Source organism: Mobula hypostoma, chromosome 7 (assembly GCF_963921235.1).
Source record: "Mobula hypostoma chromosome 7, sMobHyp1.1, whole genome shotgun sequence".
In the NCBI taxonomy this organism is placed as follows: domain Eukaryota; kingdom Metazoa; phylum Chordata; class Chondrichthyes; order Myliobatiformes; family Myliobatidae; genus Mobula; species Mobula hypostoma.
The window spans coordinates 156,780,128-156,803,834 of NC_086103.1; the positions used below are offsets into that span (position 1 = coordinate 156,780,128).

The window sequence follows — 23,707 nt, forward strand, 5'->3', positions numbered from 1 at the left end:
TGATAGATTAAACGAGGGTCTGTTGCATTGCAGTTTTTTGAAGAGATGTATCTTGGTGGTAAGATTGCCACTTCTTCCGATCACATTTCCTATATAGAGAAGGGAAATCGTGCGTAAAACAAGAAGTCACTCTTAATCAACTTTTCGTGCGTGTCAGAAAAAGACAGACAGCCTCATTCTCTCGGAACTGTTGTGCAAGCCTATGATGCCTTGCCGACAATGGTCCTATCTCGGTGCTGGACCGGTTTCCCTTTGGGAGGCCACGGTTGTATTTGGGCGAGGGACGGTTTTCCGGTGAGGTGGCCGCCTGCCTGTTGTTAGGTTCGGGGCTTGGTTTCTGTGGCGGGGGATGACCGACAGCAGAGTAGAAGTGGCGGGCCCGGTCCCGGCCCCGGAGCCAGGCGCCGGCGGGGCCCCGCAGAGCAACAACAACCCGCTGGCCAGGAAGCTGAATAAAATTCTGGAGACCCGGCTGGACAATGACAAGGTGGGTGAGGCCGTTACCGGAGCACTGCCATCGATGTACAGTATTTATAAAATAAAACCCTCCCCACCTTAAAGCACATCACATTTCTTTTGTAACTTCAAATCCTGGTCACATTAAAGAATTGTCACACTTTTTTGCACTTGCGGCGTGTTGAAAGTGAAATCTGCAACGAATAATCAGCCCAATTCTTGAAAATAGAGATAGTGAAAAATTAGAAGTGAAAACAAAAAATGGTTCTTTAAGTTAGATAGCATCTGTGACAAAACAAAACAGTATTTCAGGTCCTGAACCATTCGTGAAATCTGTTTTCTTTCCACTGACGTTGCCTGACCTGAGTATTACAAGCATTGTCTGCAGTTATCTGTTCAGATAGATTGCCTTCGAAATTGTAATCTTCTTTAAGTTGAGATATTTGAACCTGGGTTTAAAATGTTACTTCTACTCAGAAATGAACAACGTTTGGGGGTGACTGGTTCTTTGATCAGTCACACTTCCCCGAAATTAGACTATACCAAGGTTTTGTCAAGTTCAGCTTGAATGTGTCTGTCACAGAGTTGTTTTGTCCTCCTTTCTCCAAACGTTAGCGTACTGGCACTTCTCAATCCTAATTACCTGCCCCGTGTTATCCTGCTGAGTGAAGGTAATCTTGGCCAGCTTTTCACCACCTTCAACTGTCTCCCCTTTTTGTTGCTCTGTATTAAATGCAAGGAATTTGTGATTGCTTTTAGCAGTAGGATCCAGCCCTGCTTATTTAGTTTCTTCTTCCTTTGCTACCTACCTGGCAGCATGGTAATGTTGTGCTTAACACAAGAGACAGTGATTACTGTTGTCTGTAGGTGGTTTGTGTGTTCTCCTTCTGACTGTGAGTTTCCTGTGGGGGAGGGGGCTCACAGTTTCCTCCCACATTCCAAAGAGGCTATGTGGCTGCCAGAAGTGTGGCAACACCTGCAGGCTGCCCCCAGCACAATCCTTAATGATCTGATTGTATGTTTTGATGTACATGTGACAAATAAGGCCAATGTCTTCTGCAACATCACATGATTCATTCTAATTCCCTTCCTACCCTACATGATCGTTCATCTCCTTTTTCAGAAAGCATATGCCTTTCTAATATTGTTCCATTTTTGTCAGCTACTGCCTGACCACTTTATAAAAATAAATCCTTAAATTCTTTTACTTCACAAAGTATCACAGCATAACAATATTTTATTCCCTTTGAAAAGCTCTAATTGTGTTATTGCCTTCCAACCCTTTGGCCACCTTTGCAATTGAATCTCTCCAATCAGGTTTCTGTCACTGCAACACACACAAAATGCTGGAGGAACTCAGCAGGCCAGGCAGCATCTATGGAAATTGAATTGACTTTATTACTTACATTCCTCATATACATGAGGAGAAAAAATCTTTATGTTATGTCTCTGCTCAAATGTGCATTATAGTAATTTATAATCAATATTATGTACGACAGGATAATCAATATAACATAGAAATACAGATGTGTCACCATGAATTAATCAGTCTGATGCCCTGGTGGAAGAAGCTGTCCCAGAGCCTGTTTTTATGCTTTGGTACTGTTTCACAGATGTTAACAGCTGGAATAGTTTGTGGTTGGGGTGACTCGGGCGTCCAATGATCCTTTGGGTCCTTTTTATGCACCTGGCTTTGTAAATGTCCTGAATAGTGGTAAGTTCACATTTACAGATGCGCTGGGCTGTCAGCACCACTCTCTGCAGAGTCCTACGTTTAAGGGAAGTACAGTTCCCATACCAGGCAGTGATGCAGCCAGGCAGAATGCTCTCAATCGTGCCCCTGTAGAAAGTTTTTAGAATTTGGGGGTTCATACCAAACTTCTTCAACCATCTAAGGTGAAAGAGGCGCTATTGTGCCTTTTTCAGCACACATCCGGTATGTACAGACCACATGAGATCCTCTGTGATGTGTATGTTGAGGAACTTAAATCTGTTTACCCTCTCAACCCCAGATCCATTGATGTCAATAGGGGTTAGCCTGTCTCCAGTCCTCCTGTAGTCCACAACCAGCTCCTTTGTTTTTGCAACATTGAAGGAGAGGTGGTTTTCTTGACACAACTATGACTTCTTCTCTGTAGGCTGCCTTATTATTATTTGAGATTAAGCCAATCAGTGTAGTGTCATCAGCAAATTTAATTAGTAGATTGGAGCTGTGGGTGGCGACACAGTCATGGGTATACAGAGAGTAAAGGAGGGGGCTTAGGACACAGTCCTGAGGGGCACAGTCAACATTTTGAGATGGAACCCTTCAGCAGGACTGGAAAAAAAAAAGCTGAGTAGATTTGAAAGGTGGGGGAGGGAAGAGTGAAACACCAGGTGATAGGTGAAACTTGGAGGGGGAGGGATGAAACAAAGAGCTGGGAAGTTGATTGGTGAAAGAGACAGAAGGCAGTGGAAGAAAAGAAGGTGGGGAGGGGAAGCACCAGAGGGAGGCGATGGGCTGGCAAAGAGATAACATGGAGAGGGACAAGGGGATGGGAAATGGTGGGAGCATTATTGAAAGTTTGAGAAATCAACATTCATGTCATCAGGTTGGAGGCTACTCAAACGGAATATAAGGTGTTGTTCCTCCTACCTAAGTGTGGCCTTATCCCGACAGTGGAGGAGACCATGGATGGACATATCAGAATGGGAATGGGAAGTGGAATTAAAATGGGTGGCCACTGGGAGATTCCGCTTGTTCTGGTGGATGGAGCGTAGATGCTCGGCGAAGCAGTCTCCCTATCTATGTCAGGTCTCACTGATATACAAGAGGCCACACCGGGAGCACCAGCAGACTCAGGTGAAATTTTGCTGCACCTGGAAGGACCATGTGGGGCCCTGAATGGTAGTGAGGGAGAATGTGTGGGGGCAGGTGAAGCGCTTGTTCCGCTTGCAAGGATAAGTGCCAGGAGGGAGATTAGTCAGGAGGGAGATTAGTGAGGAGGGATGAATGGACCCAAGGAGTCGCGTAGGGAGCGATCCCTGCAGAAAGCAGAAAGTGGTGGGGTGGGGAGGGAGGAAAAGATGTGTTTGGTAGTGGGATCTAGTTTGAGGTGGCGGAAGTTTCGGAGATCATGTGCTGGACACGGAGGCTGGTGGTGTGGTAGGTGAGGACAAGAGGAACTCTTATCTCTGGTAGCATGGCGGGAGGATGGGGGTAAGAATAGACGTGCGTGAAATGGAAGAGATGCGGTTGAGGGCTGTGTTGATGGTGGAGGAAGGGAAGCCCCTTTCATTGAAAAAGGAGGACATCTCCTTCGTTCTAGAATGAAAAACCTCATCCTGAGAGCAGATGCAGTGGAGACGGAGGAATTGAGAGAAGGAGATGGCGTCTTTACAACTAGCAGGGTCAGGCGAGTTATAGTCCAGGTAGCTGTGAGAGTCCGTCGGTTTATAATAGAGATCGAATGGATAAGCTGTCTCTGGAGATAGAGACAGTGAGACCGAGAAAGGGAAGGGAGGTGTCAGAAATGGACCAGGTGAATTTGAGGGCCTGGTGGAAGTTGGGGGCATAGTGGATGAAATCGACAAGTTCAGCATGGGTGCAGGAAGCAGCATCGATGCTACATCAACAACTGCATAGGAAAAGTGCAGGACGCTCACCAGTGTAGGCTTGGAACATAGACTGTTCCACATAGCCGACAAACAGGCAGGCATATCTGGGACCCGTGCGAGTGCCCTTCTGTTTGAAGGAAGTGGGAGGAGCCAAAGGAGAAATTATTTAGAGCGAGAACAAGTTCTGCTAGGTGGAGCAGAGTGGTGGTGGAGGGGAACTGGTTGGGTCTGGTGTCCAGAAAGAAACAGAGTTTTGAGTCCTTCCTGGTGGGGCATGGAGGTGCATTTGGACTGGACATCCATAGTGAAAATAAGATGCTGGGGGCCAGGGAACCTGAAATCCTTAAAAAGATCAAGAGAGTGTGAGGTGTCACGGATGAAGATGGGGTGGGTCTGTACCGGGGGGATAAAACATAGTCGAGGTAGGTATGAGTTCAGTGGGGCAGGAACAAGCTGAAACAATGGGTCTACCTGGACAAGCAGGTTTGTGGATCGTGACCAGAGTTTTTTTTTATTTGTTCACCGATACAGTGTGGAACAGGCTCTTCTGGCCAAATAAGCCACCCCTCAGTTCACCTATTTAACCCTAGCGGAATCCCAGGACAATTTACGGTCACCAATTAACCCACTAACTAGTATGTCTTTGGACTGTGGGAGGAAACTGGAGCACCCAGAGGAAGCTCATGCAGTCATGGGCGGAATGTACAAACCCCTTATATGCATTTGAACTCTGAAATCTGATATCCCGAGCTGTAATAGCGTCACGGTAACCACTGTGTTACTGTGGTGTCCACCACAACTGCCATGTTACCATGGCTTTCTCTAGAAATGGCTTTATTTCCAGTACTTGTGCTTCCTTAAATACTTGTGATTTTTCAACACCTACACAATGCCCTGGGTGAAATCACTTGCGGATGTGGGATTAGTTTCCACATGTCGATGATTCCACAATCGACTTATATCTACTCTTTTATCTCTTTTATTGTGGGAATTTTGTCATTCCTTTTCTGAGATGTGAGATTCTGGCAGGAGTCACAATATTCTGTAGTTAATCATGAGCAAGATTAGCGTCAGTTTCTGCATAACAAGCTTACTATATTTGTTTGAATCAGTCTCAGGGGGCACTGACTTTCAGTTCTAAATGGAGTATTTTGCTCTTCCCCTTTTTTTCTCATATTGTCTCCTGGTTCTTTGGGATCTGGAATTTGAAATACCTTGTCCTATATGCTTTGCCTTTTATGGCGTGGCCTTCACTATCTCACGAGCTGTCTCACCTTGACATCTCGTCCTCCCCCATATATTCTAATCTTTAATTTTGGCTTTTTATGTATTCCATTGCTGCATTAAGGAAATTATGAAGACTTCAATTACTTCCACACACCCCTTGGCACTCTATCCTCTTAAAGATATCTGTTAAAAACTTAGACCATTTCTATAACCTCTGCTGAAACATCTTTTGGCTTGTTTTGTTTTCTTGTGCATATCTTGGTATACTTTCTCTTACTTGTAGACAACAAAAAGCAAAGAAAAGAAAGCTTACAGTTATCCCTGGCTACAGGAATTGGAGATTGGAAGATTACTGATGTTGTTCCATTGTTTAACAAGGCAGAAAAGAATAAGATTCAAGATCATTTAATGTCATTTCCAGTATATAAGTGTAAAGGAGAACGAAATAAGTTGTACTCTGGATCTAATGCAGCAGGAAAAAAATACAAGACGAAGAACACAATAATAAAACAATAAACATAAGTATCTAAGATAAGGTGACTTTGACAGGAAATGATAAAGCAGTGGTGGTGGGTGGGTTAGTGAGTGGAGGTGTTGATCAGGCTTACTGCATGGGGAGAGTAGCTGTTTATGAGTCTGGTGGCGGAGTAATCATAATTCAGTTGCTTTTCTTTCAGTGGACAGTAAATTATTGGAATCTTTTCTCAAGGACATTGATTTACTAATTGATTTTTGGAGCAGGTAACAAGGAAGGGCATTGGGAGCATAGTAGACAATGTGGTCGATGAATTTAGCTCACGTTTAAATTATAACACAGTAACACACACACAATGCTGGAGGTGCTCAGCAGGTCTGGCAGCATCTATCAAAAGGAATAAATAGTCAAAGTTTCAGGCCAAGACCCTTCATCAGGGCTGGAAAGGAAGGGGGAAGAAGGTGGGTGGAGGGACGGTGTACAATCTTGAAGGTGATAGGGGAAGCCAGGTGAGGGGAAAGATGGGAGGTTAGGGGAGAGGGAATGAAGTGAGAAGGTGAGAGGTGAAAGATGGAAGAGATAATGGATGAAAAAGTAGGAATCTGAGAGAAGAGTGGTGAATCTGTGGAATTCTTTGCCACAGGAAACAGTTGAGGCCAGTTCACTGGCTATATTTAAGAGGGAGTTAGATATGGCCCTTGTGGCTAAAGGGATCAGGGGGTATGGAGGGAAGGCAGGTACAGGGTTCTGAGTTGGATGATCAGCCGTGATCGTACTGAATGGCGGTGCAGGCTCGAAGGGCTGAATGGCCTACTGCACCTATTTTCTATGTTTCTAAGAGTACACCATGGGAGGAGGAGGGGCACCTGAGGGAGGCGAGGAGATGAGAAGGGTACGAGGGTGCGCAGGATTGGGAGTGGAAAAAAGAGAGAAGGGGGAGGGGGTAGAAATGACCAGAAGTAAGAATAATCAATGTTCATGCCGTCATATTGGAGGCTACCGAGATGCAATATGAGGTGGTGATTCTCCAGCATGAGAACAGCCTCATTGTGGCAGCAGAGGAGGTCATGGACTGACATATCAGATTGGGAAGTAGAATTAAAATGGTGGCCTCCAGGAAATCCTGCCTGTTGTGGACAAAACGAAGGTGTTTCCAATTTTCACCGCGTCTCACCAGTACAGAGAAGGCTGCACCAGGAGCACTGGATGCAGTAGATGACCCTGACAGACTTACAGGTGAAGTGTTGCCTCACTGAGAAGGACTTTGGGGTCCTGAATGGAGGTGAAGGGGAAACTGTAGCGCTTGTCCTGCTTACAGGGGTAAGTGTCAAGAGGAAGGTCATTGGAAGGTACGAATGGACAAGGGAGTCAGGGAGAGAGTGATCCCTATGGAGAGTGGTGGGGGGTTTGTGGAGGAGAGGGTGTCACGTACCCCGTGACGGGAATAAAGAACCAGCAGAGATGGAAAACACTTTGGAGTCCAGTATTGCTATTAACTAATAATATTTATTAGTAACTACGCAATACAGTAATATAAATGTAGATAAATCAAACAGGTTAGCAATGATTTTATTTTTATATATATGTCAGTATATCAGTGAGTGTGGAAATATATGCATGAAAAACAAAGCTTCTTCAAGTCTAGAGGTAAAAAGATACAGTCTTACGATGATGAGTAAAGTTGAGTTGAGTTCAGTTCGTGGTATTGGGTTGAGTAGTGACAGACAGAGAGGGAGAGGGAGAGACTTGAGTCTTCAGGTAAGCTGACGCCATCGACCTTCTCGTTACCCTTCGAAATCCTTTAAAAGTCACCGACTGTGACTTTAGCAAAGAGGACCGGTTTCCTGTGGTGGAGCTATCCCCCAGGCGAGGGTGGACACATGGACAACTCCCCAACAGTCAACCCCTTTCCTCTTTTCACTGCAAGAGCGATGGATCGATCTGCCTGATCAATCCTCCAAAACCTACTTTTCCTGCGGGCACAACAATGCTCAATTCAGTGTCCAAAACATGTGTCTGAGGTCTATCATCTGACCTCCTATTTTATCTTCCGGTGCTGAGCATCAACTGTCACTCAAATAACTCCTTCCTCTCTCTGTGTAAGGAATACAAGCAGGCGACTGTCCTTGAGAAGTATCAACAACCTGTCGAAAATCATAACATCGAGTGTCCATTAAATAACGCCCCCGGTCACCACAGCAACTTACGAGGTGCTCGGTGCCATCTCCAACTCAGCAGAAATCCAAAAGTTAACCAGTTTTTTCTCATTCCTTAAAGTGACAGTCCAACAGTTAGTTTTCGTCTCTCTCTCTCTTCAAAACAAGATATCGATGTTAAATAACTCTCTCTCTCTCTTTTCAAAAGCACAGTTCATTGGGGTAAATGAGCATAGTTCATAGGGGTAATTCAGGACCCCATCACAAGGAAAAGATGTATTTAGGTTAGGATCTGTTGAAAATGGTGGAAGTTATTAAGAATGATATGCTGGATGTGGAGGTGGTAGGTTAGTATATGGGGAACTCTGTCCCTGCTATGGTGGTGGGAAGATGGGGTGAGGGTGGATGTTGGGGAAATGAGGAAGTTGCTGGTGAGGGGAGCATCAATGGTAGAGGAAGCGATACCCCATTCTTTGAAGAAGGGGACATTTCAGATATCCTGGAATGGAAAGTTTCATCCTGAGAACAGATACTGTGCAGATGGAGGAACTCGGAAGAAGGAATAACATTTTTACAGGTGACAGGATGGGAAGAGGTATGGTCAAGATAGACATGAAAGTCAGTAAGTTTATAAAAGATTTCAGTAGACAATTTGTCTCCAGAGATTGAGAACGGGGAGAGAGGTATCAGAGAAGGACCAAGTGAACTTGAGGACAGGGTAGAAGTTGGAGGCAAAGTTGATTGAAATTATGACATGGTCTGCATTTTAGCAAGACTTGTGACATGGTTCTGCATTATAGGCTGGTCAAATAAACAGAAGTACATAGAGTCCAAGAGTGTGTAACAAGTTGTATCTAAAATTGGTAGCAAGAGAAGGGTTATCATAGAAAAATGTTGTTATGACCATTTGGCCTGCACAAAAGCTAATACAAAACATGTTTTTTTGTTTGTTTTTATTCATGTTTTGAATTTTGGTGTTGAATTGACTGATTTTCTGTACTATTGGATATTATCTATGTTAATACCATGACACACATTTATATCACTTTTTTCTGTTTGTTAAATAATCCCTTTGTCAATTTTCCACTGAACCCAATGAGTTTAAAGGCACTGTGGGAAATGGCTCCTGTGTAAGTTCATTTATTATTGTTACAGAGAAAAAATTTCTTTTGCATCTTACCCATACAGATCATTTCATCATATCTGTACTTTGAGGTAATACAAGGGAAGACAGTAACAGAGTGAAGACTGAAGCATTACAGTTACCAAGAAAATGCAGTGCACATAAACAGTAAGGTGCAAGGCCATAACAAAATTGGTTGTGAGGTCAAGAGTCCATATTATTGTACTAGGGCACCGTTCATTAGGCATACAACAGTGGATAGAAGCTGTACTTGACTTTGGTGGTTCATACTTCAGGCTTTTGTTTCTCCTGGCTGATGGGAGAGGGAAAAAGTGAGAAAGTTAGGGTTGGGTGGGGTCTCTGATTATGTTGGCTGCTTTACTGAGGCAGCGAGAAATGTAGACAGAAGGAAGGCTGGTTTCTGTGATGTTCTGAGCTGTGATGCATTGCTTCTATGGAACATTTATTTAAAAAAAACACTGAAGGTCAAAGGGGGCATGCCAAACTTCATTATCCTTCTGAGGAAATAAAGGTGCTAGTGAGCTTTCTTGGCCATCATGCCTTCTTGTTTGGACCAGGACAAGCTAATGGAGATATTTACTTCTGGGAACTTGAACCTCTGAATCTTAGTGCCATCGATGTAAACAGGAGTATGTGCACTGCTCCCTACTTTCTGAAGTTAATGACCAGCTGTTTTGTTTTGGTGACATGAAGGGAGAGATTATTGTCAGGGCATCATGCCACTAAGCTGTCTATCTCCTTCCTGTATTCTGACTTATCATTATATGAGGTGTAGCCCACTACAGTGATATCATCTGCAAACTTGTAGACCAGAGTTAGTGTAGGATCTGGCCATGCAGTCTGAGTGCAGAGGGAGTAGAGTAAGGGGCTGAGGACGTGGGCTTGTGGAGCACCAGTATTGAAGATAATCGTAGCAGAGGTTTTGTGCTCTGTTGCTCAGGAGATCAATGATCCAGCTACAAGGGGAAGGTAAAGAACCTCAGGTTTGGAGATGAGTTTGGTTGGATTTATAGTTTAGAATTTTGAGTTGTAGTCAATAATCAATAGTCTAACATAGGTGTCTTGACTGTCTAGATATTCCAGAAATGAGTGTAGGGCCAGTGAGATGATACCCACCACAGACAGTTTGAATGTTAGGCAAATTGCAATGGATTGATGTTGTCTGCGAAGCTGAAGTTGATGTGTGCCATGACACTTCATGATAGTGGTTGTCAGAGACACCAGGCACGAGTCATTTAGACTTGTTACTGCATTTTTCATTGGTACTGGAGTGATAGTGGTCTACTTAAAGCAGGTAGGAACTTCAGGTTGAATTAAGGAGAGGTTAACATTCTTTACAAGTATCCCCATCAATTGATTTGCATAGGATCTAAGGAAGTGGCCGGGGCAATCTGGGCCAGCTGCTTTCTGTAGGTTTAAAGGAAGACAAGTTCAAAGGGAAGATAAGCACTGGTGGCAAGGTGAGATAAAAAGGTGTGTGTGAAATATCACTTAGTGAGCCAGATGATGAATTATTGTGATTTCTGATTAGTTGAAGAGCAAATTATTAGACTTATACTGGAAATTGAGAATATATTGTTAGCTAAGTACCCTCAAGATTCAATATTGTTTAATATCATTTCCAGCACACAAGTGAAAAGGAGAATGAAATAATTGTTACTCCAGATCCGATGCAGCACAAAATATGAGATAAAGAACACAATAATAAAAGACAAAATAAAATAAATACCTAAGGCAACTTGTATACATAAATTTATTGCATGTTGATAAAGTAATACTAGCACAGAAATGTTGATAAGGTGACTGACAGGAAATGGTAAGGGTTGGTGTGGGGTGGATTAGTAGGTGGAGGTGTTGATCAGCCTTACTGCTTGGGGACAGTAACTGTTTTTGAGTCTGGTGCTCCTTGCATGGCTGATTCATAGCCTCCACACTGATGGGAGTGGGACAAACAGTCCTTAGCACGGTGGGTTGGATCCTTCATGATGTTACAGGCCACCTTCTTTGATAGCATGTAGGCTGGTGCCAGTGATGCGTTGGCAGTTTTGACTACCTGTTGTAGAGTTTTCTCTCCACTGCAGTGCAATTTCAGTACCATGCAGTGATGCAGCGTGTTATGATGCTCTCTTCTGTACGTCGGTAGAAGAGACAAGTATAGATGTGCATAGTCCAGCTCTCCTCAGAAAGTAGAGGCATTGGTAAGCTTTCCTGATTGTGTAGAATGTGTTCTAGGACCATGAGAGGTTGTGTAAATTGTGCTCTCCTAGGAGTTTGAAACTGCTCTGCTGCTAATGAAAAGAGGGCTGTGAGTGGTGCAAGTTCTCCTAAGTTGATAACCATCTCCTTTGTTTTGACATTTGAAGAGGGTATTTGCCTGGCACCAAGCCTTGAGCTCTTCCACCTTCTCTTTGTAGGACGTCCCATTGTTGTTGCTGACGAGCCCCACTATTGGCATGTCATTGCCGAACTTGACAATGTGATTACTTGGGTGTTTGGCTATACCGTCATGTGTGAGCAGACTAGACAGCAATGCAGGCTCAGCACTCAGCCCTGGGAGGCACCCACATTGAGGATGAGGAGGAGGGAGGAGCAGCTGTGCATCCAGTCTATCCGAGGTATGGTTGGGAAGTCCAACACCAAGTTGCACAGTGGCGTATTTAGGCTGAGAAGGTGGAGTTGTTCACCAAGGACTGTGAAACTATAGTGTTGAATGCTGAACTGAAATGCAGAAACGGCATTCTGACATAAATACCCTTGTTTTTTAGGTGTATCTGGGCCAGGTGCATGTTAGATGCTATGGCATCTGTCAGTAAGCATATTGGTGAGCATCCAGTGTGGCGGGGGGAATCTGAGGACAGAAAGCCATGGAAGAAGGAAAAGGGGGAGGAGCACTATAGGGAGGAGATGGGCAGGTAAGGAGATAAGGTGAGAAAAGAAAATGGGAATGGGGAATGGTGAGGGGGGCATTACAGGAAGTTCAAGAAATCAAAGTTTATGCCATCAGGTTGGAGGCCACCTGAATGGAGTATAAGGTGTTGTTCCTCCAACCTGAGTGTGACCTTGTCGCTACAGTAGAGGACGCCATGGACTGACATGTCGGAATGGGAAGTCGAATTAAAATGGGTGGCTACTGGGAGATCTCACTTTATCTGGCGGCTGGAGTGTAGGTGTTCCGCAAAGCAGTCTCCCAATCTACGTTGGGTCTCACTGATATACAGGAGGCCACTAATTATGCAAGGAAAAACACCGTCAACCGTACAAATGGCACCTCTCTTCCAGATGCTCTAATCAACTTTTAAACATGCTTCGAGTCTTGCAACACACCACCAGCCACAAAAGCTATCCCCCTCCCTGTTGAGCAGCCACAGTTAGTAACAGCAGCAGACACAAGAAGGACTCGGCAGAGAGTCAACCCCTGTAGGGTGGCCAGGTCCAGACAACATCCCAGGACAAGTACTCTGAGAGTGTATACACCATATCACTGATGTCTTCATGGACATCTTCAACACTTCACTCATCCAAGCTACACACAAAACGCTGGAGGATCTCAGCAGGCCAGGTAGCATCTATGGAAAAGAGTAAACAGTCAATGTTTCATGCCATCAGGACTGGAGAAAAAAAGATGAGCAGTCAGTTAGAAGGTGGAGGGAGGCGAGGAAGAAACACAAGGTGATCGGTGGAAATGGGCGGCAGGGGAGGGGTGAAGTAAACAGCTGGGAAGTTGATTGGTGACAATGACTAGACACTCGTGTTTTGGATGCATAGTTCACCTTCAGCCACCTGCATACCATCTGTTATCTCAAGACAGTCCAGAGATTTACTGTAAGGCCCTTGTATGTAACATTTTTGGTGTATCTTGATTTAAATAATTAGCATACTCCAGTTTATTAAATTTAAATATGAATTTATCCTGAAAAAATAAACATCTGTGTAAAGTCAATGAGATCCTTATTGTTTAGTTCCAACAAGATATATATGGAGTCTCTGCAATACCTTTATTTGTCGTAGTGATTCACAGCACTTAATTTTTAAGGAATTTCCCAAGAAAAAAACAACTCGTCAGATTCATGACAGTTTTTCTCTTAAGAGATTCTCATTCTCATTTCTCATTTCTCAGAGGGTCTTAGTTTTGACAAACTCATTTCCACAGCTATTCATGTCAATTTCTCAAAGATGTGGAAAGTAATCTATCTGTAAAGTATCAGAAGTTATAATGCTCTTGTGTAACAAAGATATTCTCTCTGTTGCTGAAATTGTATGATTGAAGTTTAGATGAAACAAAGTTCTTCATTTAAATTGCAACTTATGAGAACCTTAATATCAAAGTAAACCAAACAGAATTTACAGCTTTGGGTCTTTCGATCTGTCATGTATGAATAAAATGCTGCTCTATAGTGCATTCATCATTTATTTTTCATGGTTCATTATATTTATGGAACATCAAGTTGTGGTTTCTCATTGATTTATGGAAGCTTTTTGACAATTTCTTATAAAAGGGCGTGATAGTTAACTCTTCAGCTTATAATTTACAGTATCTAGAAGTGTATAGTCTAAATACATTTGCTATTAAACAATAAGACAAAAAATATGCCTCTTTTATCCATAGGATATGCTGGAGGCTCTTAAAGCCTTGTCAGTGTTCTTCACTGAAAATAGTTTGCGCACAAGGAGAAATCTGCGAGGTGATATAGAGAGACGTAGCTTGTCGATTAATGAAGAATTTGTACGCGTGTTCAAAGAAGTCAAAGAGGTACAGTATGTATTTAAATTTAAGGTATCTGAAATGTTGATGCCATTTTAATTGTTGGATAATTGTAAAGTAAGCAATTGCTAAGGAACAAAATACTGTATAGCAAACAAAGTAAATACGATAGCTTATATTTTATCAACAGAAAGTTTAAGTTGGCAATGTTCTTTTGGAAATTATATTAGTTTTCAACAAGATTGCTTAATGGAGTTTGTGCTGGTGATACAGTTCATCTGGATGGAGATGAACTGCATTTCTAACACAAGACGAACAGGCCTGTGCTTACAGTTTTCAAACTGATGATCATAATGAAGAACTTACAAATGCTTGATGGTATGGAAATAGCTTTCAGTCGATTAAAAACCTTATAGTAATTTAAACTCTCTCTTTAGCATAATTAAGATTCGAGCAATTCCAGTATTTTCATTTAATTAAATAGTCTGTCAGATACCTCAGAACACTCATCCTAAATGCACATTTCACCAATTTACATCATCTACTTGCATGTGCATTTTGAAGCAATAAAATGGATTTGTCTTACCGAAAGGAAATGGACACGCAGAAAGTGGCTGAAGCAAATTATGTAAATACATTGAAGGAGACAGTGGATAATCAACAGAGGGAAAAAAATAAAAAATACGCTGATAGAGTTAGACGTCGAAAGGCTTGATTTGATTATCAATGAGCACATGAACTGTTTCTCTTCTGAAAATCTTGTGTAATTTTGTCTAAAAGAATCTGGATTAAGTTTTTCATGGTGTAACAAGTAAATTTAAAGTATATTAAGTTTCTAAATGGAAAAAAAACATTTTTTTAACTTCACAAACAAGAAGTAATTTAAAGTATATTTATTATTGCACACTGAAAAAAAAACATAATTTTTTTTAAAAATTTCACAAAATTTAAAAATGTAATCTCTCATAGGCCCTTGAGAGTGTTCATGAAGATGTCCAAGCAATGAGTGCCTGCTGCCAGGATATGACCAGTCGTTTAAAGGTAAAGAGTGAGAAACCTTTATCTTTCACAGAAAATGTGAGAATATGGGTGGATTAATATTATAAAAAGTCGATATGGAAAAATCTAATTATTCTGACTTGTATTAACTCAGCTGTTGTTGTATTATATGAAGCTGTATTAACTTCAAAAAAAGTGCACTTTGCTGTTTTGTGGCTAGAGATAGGATTGAAAGATGCCTTACCTTATCCCATAAACAGGACTGATAAATCAAAGCATAAGATTATTCTATGCCCGCCTGCAAGTAATAAAGAAGTATATTCATTGTGGACCCTATCCATCATACTAAAGCTTTTAAATCTGAAAAACAAATTTAAACTTCAGAAGCAAATAAGTTCAGAGCATCTTTGGGAAATCAAACAGGCCCTTAAAAGGGCAGACGGAAAATGCGGGGAACCTAACCACGAGGAGGAACCTATCGTTATCGCCTGTCTTCCCTATATTTCCATGGTTTCTGGAAGGATCGCCAGAATCCTGAAGAAGCACCAGGTTATTTCCACCCATACACCTGTAAAGAAGCTCAAATCACAGCTTATGTGAGTCAAAGATGACCTGGGATTCACGTCGGCTGGTGTTTACAGGATTCTCTGTGAATGCGGAACAAAGTATATTGGCCAGTTGGAACACACGGTGGAAACCTGCATCAAGGAGCACAGGAGACGTATCCGTTTGGATTAGCTGGAGAAATTGGTGGTAGCAGAACATTGACTTCAATGGCACAAAACTACTGTGCCTTGCCAATGGCTTCTGGGACTTCCTGGTAAAAGAAGCCATTGAAATAAAACTAGAGGAAAAAACTTTTAACAAAGACGAAGGTCTTGCTCTAAGTAAGAACTGGCAATCGATTGTAAACAAGTTGAAAGAGTGGAAACCTGATTGGATGAGACTAACAAATCAAGAGGGACGGACTACAGGACTATAAATACCATCAGGCTAGACATGCTCAGGCATCATTCCTGATGAAGGTGTCATCGAAACGCCGGTTATAATTGTTATCTGTAACCCGACTAGAAGCCCGAGAAGAGCTTATTCCTCATATACACCAGGAAAGCATTAGATCCTTTTTGAAAGTTTCATTGTTAATAACTTTGTGGGAAGTTGATTCCCTGGGATGGACTCAGAAAGGAGAGATTTAGGAGTGGAAGGCATGTTACACTTTATAATGTTGACACTAGTCAAATTCCACAGGATGAATTTTGCTTTTTCGCTCTTTTTCCAGCTAGCAAAGGAACAGACAGAAGATCTAATTATCAAAACTACGAAGCTACAATCTGAAAAGTAAGAATTGTGCCTTATTTTTGGTTTCGGTTATCATGGGAGCTATTGGGTTGGGTTCAGTCACTTTAAAGACATGTTCTGCATTGCCTAATTGGATTGCTGTAAATGTCTTATAACAGATTGTAGTCTAATTTAATTTTTTTTTTTTTTTTTGAACCTTGAATGTTGGTCACCTTTAATAACAAACAAAAGTTAGTGATGGTAAGTTATGTTTACATCAAAGTGCCACTGTAGATGTCAGTCTTCACTGATTCTGGTTCCATAAATTGAATGGCACGCTAGTTGTGGTCTAACTTTGGGTAGAAAGGATTCATTTCTCTGGAAGTATTAGTAGTAGAGCTGGAGCCACTATCTGCTGCAATTTTTTTTCTGGCACTGGTCGTTAGAAAGACAGTTGCTGGAATGCTGAAGCATATTTACAAAGTAACACACTATTTCATAGTAATAATTTGGGCAAGAGAATACTAATGGCTTGTTTAGACTGCCTTTAAAATCGCTTAAGAGTTCAATTCATATGATTATGAACCAGTAGTTCTAGCGGCTTTATAGCTAGGAAATGCAACACAGATGTTTAAGAAAGATGGACAGAGGGAAGAAAATGGAGGAAATTATACACTAGTTCATTTGACATCTATTCCTGGCACAATACTGGAATCCATCAAGAAGGATGTGCTAACAAGCACTTAAAGTTATAATGTTATTACTTAGTCATTGCCCGTTTTTCCGCTGGCATTTATAGCAGTAATGGAAGTTCACCATCTCAGGCGGTGTTCAGGGCTTCCTTCATCAGATCAGTTTCTCTCAGTTTTCCTCTCAGTATTACTCTCAGTTTTCACTACTGTCAGTCATGCAAGTCCCACGTGGAGACTCAGGAATACCGTCATAGTCAGATGTAGAAGGATTCTTCATTGCTCTTTCTGTAATAATTTTGTCTGACCAGTCAGAGTTGTTAGCCCTCAGCTGAACCCCACAACCTGGAAGACTGATGGGCCACTCTTGTCTGGCCTCTACTCTTTGACCTGTTTGGCATGGGTGTCGTGACCAATAACCAACATAACTCTCCAGGTCATTGAGGCATGCAAGCTTCCAAACCCAACGGCAAGATCTTGGTCCTGTTGGAGATATAAAGTTATTAGGTAGTCTTAAATCCGTTGCTTGAATTTTGCTTGGTTTGTAGTCAAAATACATTTGCATTATAGTTATACTATAGAATCAATTATGATCTACATTTGTTGCAACTTATGGATAACAAATCCTGTGTTTCAAGCTGTGGAAAATCTGGCAGATGTTCTGTAGGAGTTATACAAAATCTATTGTTCTGCCCAGTATAGAAATAAATTATATCTATTTGCTGTTTCTGTGGACATTTTTCATCTTCCAAATGTCAGTTCTTAAAATTTAAGTGATAGTCTTGTCATAGAGGGATAGGAAATTGAGAAGATTTCTCTGGTGACATATTGTAACCATTAAATTCAGTGGCAAATAAATAAATAAATATACTCACTCATGGTTTGTTTCATCAGGTTTTGTGAAGCAGCTTAAAGCTCGTAATCTACAGATAATCAGAGCTGCTCTAGCTCACGGTACTATAGATAATTATTTCCTTTTATGCAGTTGTCAAATACTGTTTATGTTTGTTAATGCTAAACTCAGGCTCTATTCTAAAGAAGATAAGCTGCTGGAAATGATTGTATAGATGGCTGAATTGTGTATTAACAAATAGCTTTCCGAGAATTTAACAGAAAAAAACCCATTTACCCTGTAACATTAGTAAATGTGTCCCTTTCTGACACGCTGTGTTGCTACCTGCTGATTTTCTTGTTGGTATTGAACTGACAGTAATTTAAATTGCAAGCACAATATCAATGCTTTTGGATATGCAATTAATTTGAAAATGTGGAAGTAACAGTAGTCACTTAAGTGCAGTGAAATTTCATGCTCTTTGTATGGGGGTTTTAGATCAGATGGTTTTGGACATGTGTATTCAATTGTGCATTAGTGGGAGAAAGTCAGAAACTAAAATGTTTAAGTTGCTGTTTTCTAATAGTGTGATCTCCAAATAATACACAATTTTGAGGAAAAACCCGCAATATGGGTCCAGACTCCCTTGTTAGGAATTGTGTGGCATGAATGTTAGTGCTGCTTATCGGCCGTCATCTGAGTGTTTTTAAGAAACTGCTGTATTTGTGTATTCACCGAAATGCAGTGAAACAACGTGCTTGCATTGGCATTTCAACTTGACATATGACTCTATTCCGCACAGATAGAAACTCCCTGTCAGTGAAATCCAAAAGTGGTCGATTTCGTGTGTACATTAACAAAGGTTGGTGCACAAACTTATCTGTTATTAGTAGTCACTGTCCTGGGGCAATTGAACATCTTATAATTAAATGCCAGCCATATTACCTGCTCAGTGAGTATACTGTCGTGAATAGGCAGAGACTAAAAACCACAACATCAGTGGTGAGGACCAAGAAGGTATGTATGGTCAAGGGAGGCAGAGCAGTGCTTACAGGACTGCTTTTAGTCAGTGGACTGGACAATAGTCAGGGATTCATCTTTGAGTCTGAATGAATATGCCACAGTTGTCACTGACTTCACCAAGACCTATGTGGATGAGTGTGTGCCTTTGAGAACATACCAGACATACCCAAGCCAATAGCTGTGGATGAACCATGAGATTCATAGTCTGCTGAGGGCTAGATCTGTGGCATTCAAGAGCAGTAAACCAGAAGTATACAATAAATCTAGGTTCGGCCTATAGAGCACCATATTAAGGGTAAAAAAGTTAGAGACAGAATTGGAAGCACGTCAACTCAGTGACAGGGCCTGCAGGCCATTACGTTCTACAAAGCGAAACCTAACATCATGACTAGCTGTGATGCTTCACTCCCTAATGAGCTCAACACCTATTATGCATGCTTTGAAAGGGAGAATCAAACTGCATTTGTGTGAATTCCTGAAGTATTTGGTGACTCTGTGTTCTTTCTCGAGGCTGACATCAGAATGTCTTTCAAGAGGGTGAACCCTTGCAAGGTGACAGGCCCCGATGATTTACCTGGTATGGGTCTGAAAAACTTTGCCAACCAACTGCAGGAGAGTTCAGGGATATCTTCAATCTCTCACTACAGCTGGAGGTTCTTACCTGCTTCAAAAGGGCAACAATCATACCATTGCCCAAGAACAGCAGTGTGAGCTGCCTCATTGACTATTGCCTGGTTCAGTAGTTCCATTTCATATCAGGGAATGTATACAGTATACAACTTGAAAATCTTACTCTTCAGACATTTATGAAACAGAAGAAGACCCCAAAGAATGATTGACAGAAAAAAGTTAGAACCCCAAAGCCCCCCATTCCTCCCAAGCTCAAGCAACTGTGAAGCATCAACTCTCCCCTTTCCCCCCTTCCCCCCTTTTTCTAGCAGGAAGCATCAGTGCCCACCACCCACCAAGCAGTCAGTAGGAAAATTCCATAGGGCCTATGATCTGCTGTCCAACAAAAAGCTGCAGTCTAGAACCCAGCACTTTGACATCACACACACATACACACACACTTCCTCTCCCCCTTCCCCCCTCCCCCTTCCCCCTCCCCCTTCCCCCCTCCCCCTTCCCCCCTCCCCCTTCCCCCCTCCCCCTTCCCCCCTCCCCCTTCCCCCCCCCCTTCCCCCCTCCCCCTTCCCCCTCCCCCTTCCCCCTCCCCCTCCCCCTTCCCCTCCCCCTTCCCCTCCCCTTCCCCTCCCCTTCCCCTCCCCCTTCCCCTCCCCCTTCCCCTCCCCCTTCCCCTCCCCTTCCCCCTCCCCTTCCCCCTCCCCTTCCCCCTCCCCCTTCCCCCTCCCCCTTCCCCCTCCCCCTTCCCCCTCCCCCTTCCCCCTCCCCCTTCCCCCTCCCCCTCTCCCCCCTCCTCTCTTCACACCAAGAGGACCAACAGATCGCTGTTTTAATGTTGTAATCTAAAGCAACACTTATTTGAGCACACCCAACTCAAGAACCAGCAGACTCTTCTCTCCCCATTGAGAGCGAGAGAGAGATTGAGAGTGATTGCCTGAATGCAGAGGCCTCCAACAGCCACACACACTGTCTCGATGTTCTAATCTCTGTGACACTCCAATTGGTGACACCAGCGAGGATTTGAGTCTTCCACAGATACCACCCTAGGCCCCACCCATGGTCCCTGAAGGTGCAAATCTTCCATGCCACTGCTGAAGATATCAAAAACATTCTGGAAATGGGAACCTACCAACGGAAAGAACTGCAGTTTGAGTACAGCTGTAGATCATGGACTCCAACAGAATGCCAGCCACCTAGAAAAGGACGAAGAGACATTAAAGGGAAGAATATAAGCTGTTTCGCAGATGAGCTTGAAAAAGTTGCCCTCTGGCACTACCTTAGCTCCTCCTATCCCAATAGCACCTCCTCCTCACTGAGGATCAACACTGGTCACCTCAAGAATGCATGCTTGGCCCACTGCTTAGTTTACTGTCTCTTCGCCCATGGTTGTGTGACTAGGAACAGCTCGAACACCATCCATAAATTTGCTGAAGACACAACTATGCTGGCAAAATTTCTGATGGTGATGAGGTACACAGGAGCAAGATAGATCGACTGCTTGAGTAGTGTCGCAGCAACAATCTTGCACTCAACATCAGCAAGGCCAAGGAATTGAGTGTGGACTTCAGTAAGGGGAAGTCAAAGGAACACTCACCAATCCTCATCAAGGGGTTAGAAGTGGAAAAGGGTGAGCAGTTCAAAGTTCCTGGGTGTCAGCATCTCTGAGCATCTATCCTGGACCCAACATATTGATGCAATTACAAAGAAAGCATGACAGTGGTTGTATTTCATTAGGAGTTTGAGGAGAATTGGTATGTTACCAAAGATACTCGCAAATTTCTACAGATGTACAGTGGAGAGCATTCTAACTGGTTGCATCACCACCTGGTATGGAGGGTCCACTGCACAGGATTGGAAAAAGCTGCAACAAGTTGTAAACTCTGCCAGCTTCATCATGGGCACCAGCCTCCCCACCATTCATGATACCTTAAAAAAGAGATAGCTCAAAAAGGCGGCATCCATTATTAAGGACTCCATCACCCACAACATGCCCTCTTCTCTAAAAGTTAGAAAATAGACAGTATATTGCTATTGACACTTCGTGTGGTGAAAACTGCCCAGCGGATTATGGGCACCCAGTTGCCCACCATTGAGAACATCTACCATAAACGCTGCCTGGGCAGGGCGAAAAGCATTATCAGGGATGCATCTCACCCTAACCATGGACTTCTTACTCTTCTCCCATCTGGTGGGCGCTACAGGAACCTCCACTTCCGCACCAGCAGGCACAGGAAGAGCTTCTTCCCTGAGGCTATGACACTGCTGAACCTCTCATCACAGCGCTAAGCAGTATTGCATCTGTATTGTACTGTCTCACCTCAGTACTTTTATATTTGTGTGCTGTAGCACTTTTTTTATTTGCAGTTATCTTGTAAGTAACACTAATCTTTGCATTTCTGGTCAGATGCTAAATTCATTTCATTGGCTTTGTATCTGTACTCGGCACAATGACAATAAAGTTGAATCTAACCTAATCTAATACATGATGAGACCCAGGTGGTGTCAGGGAGTTCAGTATCCCTGGGGGAAGAAGCTGTTTCCTAACCATTCTTGTCCTAATGCTATGGTACCTCTTGCCTGATGGTAGGAGGTCAAAAAGATTTTAGGACAGATAGGAGGGATCACAAACAGCCCCACATGCGTAACACTCTTGATAAATATCTCTAATGGGTGGAAGAGAGATTCTGATGATCATCTCAGTGTTCCTCACAATCCTTTGTAGGGACTTGTAATCGGATGCCTTGCAATTCTCATGCCAGAAGCTGATGCAATTTGTCAGGACATTCTTGATGGTGCCCTTGTAAAAATTGTTTAGAATGGGGAGGAGGAACCCTCACTCACCTCAGCCATGGATACGCTGCTGTGTTTTGAGGTGGTGTTGAGGGACCAGGTGAGATCATCTGGTATGTGCACTTCCAGGAACTTGGTGCTTCTAACTCTGTTGATGGAGGATCCATGTATGTGCAGTAAGGAGTGGTCAGCTGCACCTTCCTAAAGCCCACAGTCATCTCTTTGGTCTTGTCCATGTTGAGACTCAAGTTCTTGTGTTTGCATCATTCTACCAGCTGCTCTACCTCCTCTCTGTATGCTGTCTCATCGCTGTATCATCAGTGAACTTGATGATCCGGTTTGAATTGGATCTAGCCATGCAGTCTTGTGGTCCTGGGGAGCACCACTGCTTAGCGTAATAGAGCAAGAGATGTTTCTGCTCACATGAATTTAATACGTTACCAATGGATTTGTTTTTCAAACCTTTTCTAAGATACTTTCAACTCCTAAGTGTATTGGAGCCAGAATATCTTTTCCATGTTTATAGCTAATCTTGCTACACTCTTCTGCCTCTAGATTGTTTTATTCTCACATTGATAGTGACATAGAAAGCATAGATACTTGCTGTTTTTTTTTTATTATAGATAGATATTTTAGTGATCCTAGGAAAAAATTTTTCTGTCCTATGCTTACTTTGCTGCTTGCGTATCATGTTTCTGGGATCATGCTCTCTGATACTAAAATGCATTTTTTAATATAAGTGCAAAAGGGAGAGACATGAAATTGGAACCTAAAGTGGTCAGTGACAAAAACAGAGGAATAGGAAGGCATGGAACTGGTTATCCTTCTTCCTGCTATATCATTGATGCTGAAATCAATTCCAACATCCCATTGTTGCTCTGATTCAGATGTGCTAAGTGGTATACCAGGAAATTTTTTGTCTAAATGGCTTAGTTCAGTTTTGAACAGAACACTGCCACTGGCCAATGTTTCTAATAAGTTAAATACATTTTAATGGTTTGTGAAGTAATCAGTCTTTGTTTTAATTTTATCTACAGGATGTGAGCACACCTGCTCATCCTTGTTTGCCTGTGAGAAAGTGGTGGTGATCTGCCTTCTTAAACCTTCTTGGACTTGTACTAAAAGGGAAAAAAATGCTTGACATATTGGACGCCCTTCACTGACGAAATTAAAGTAAAGTTTCTTGGTCATGTTTTGTTAAACTTAAAGCCCGTAATAGTCAATTAATTTGACTTTTGAAGGGCATTTGTGGTTTCTATATAGGTGAATGCGGCAACATTTGAACAAAGAAACACTTTAGAGATTTTAAATATTTAGAAATATAAAAGATGACTTTATAAATAAGTGTGTTTTCATATTGTTGGCTTAAATTTAAATATTGGCCAGAATATTGGAAGAACTACTTGTTCATGAGAAGTGCCACCTTAATAGGGAGGTAGGTTGTAGTTTTAAAATATTACATGGTAGGGGTCCCCAACCTTTTTTGCATCGCAGACCAGTTTAATATCGACAATATTTTTGAGGATGCAACTATGAAAATGGACAAGGGAGAGCCAGTGGATGTAGTGTACCTGGACTTTCAGAAAGCCTTTGATAAAGTCCCACATTAGAGATTAGTGAGCAAAATTAGGGCACATGGCATTGGGGGCAGAGTACTGACATGGATTGAAAATCGGCTGGCTGACGGAAAACAAAGAGTAGCGATTAATGGATCC

General features: G+C 42.5%; 1 protein-coding gene across 1 annotated transcript in view; it reads left to right on the forward strand.

The window, feature by feature from the left end:
- The first annotated feature begins 220 nt into the window (after positions 1-220).
- Positions 221-23,707, forward strand: part of cog6 (component of oligomeric golgi complex 6) — a 90,248-nt gene continuing 66,761 nt past the window's right edge. The window contains exons 1-4 of the mRNA XM_063054377.1: positions 221-487; positions 13,662-13,805; positions 14,727-14,798; positions 16,036-16,094. Of these exons, the coding sequence (XP_062910447.1) occupies positions 350-487; positions 13,662-13,805; positions 14,727-14,798; positions 16,036-16,094 (413 nt within the window). The 5' untranslated portion in view covers positions 221-349. The remainder of the gene's footprint in view (positions 488-13,661; positions 13,806-14,726; positions 14,799-16,035; positions 16,095-23,707) is intronic.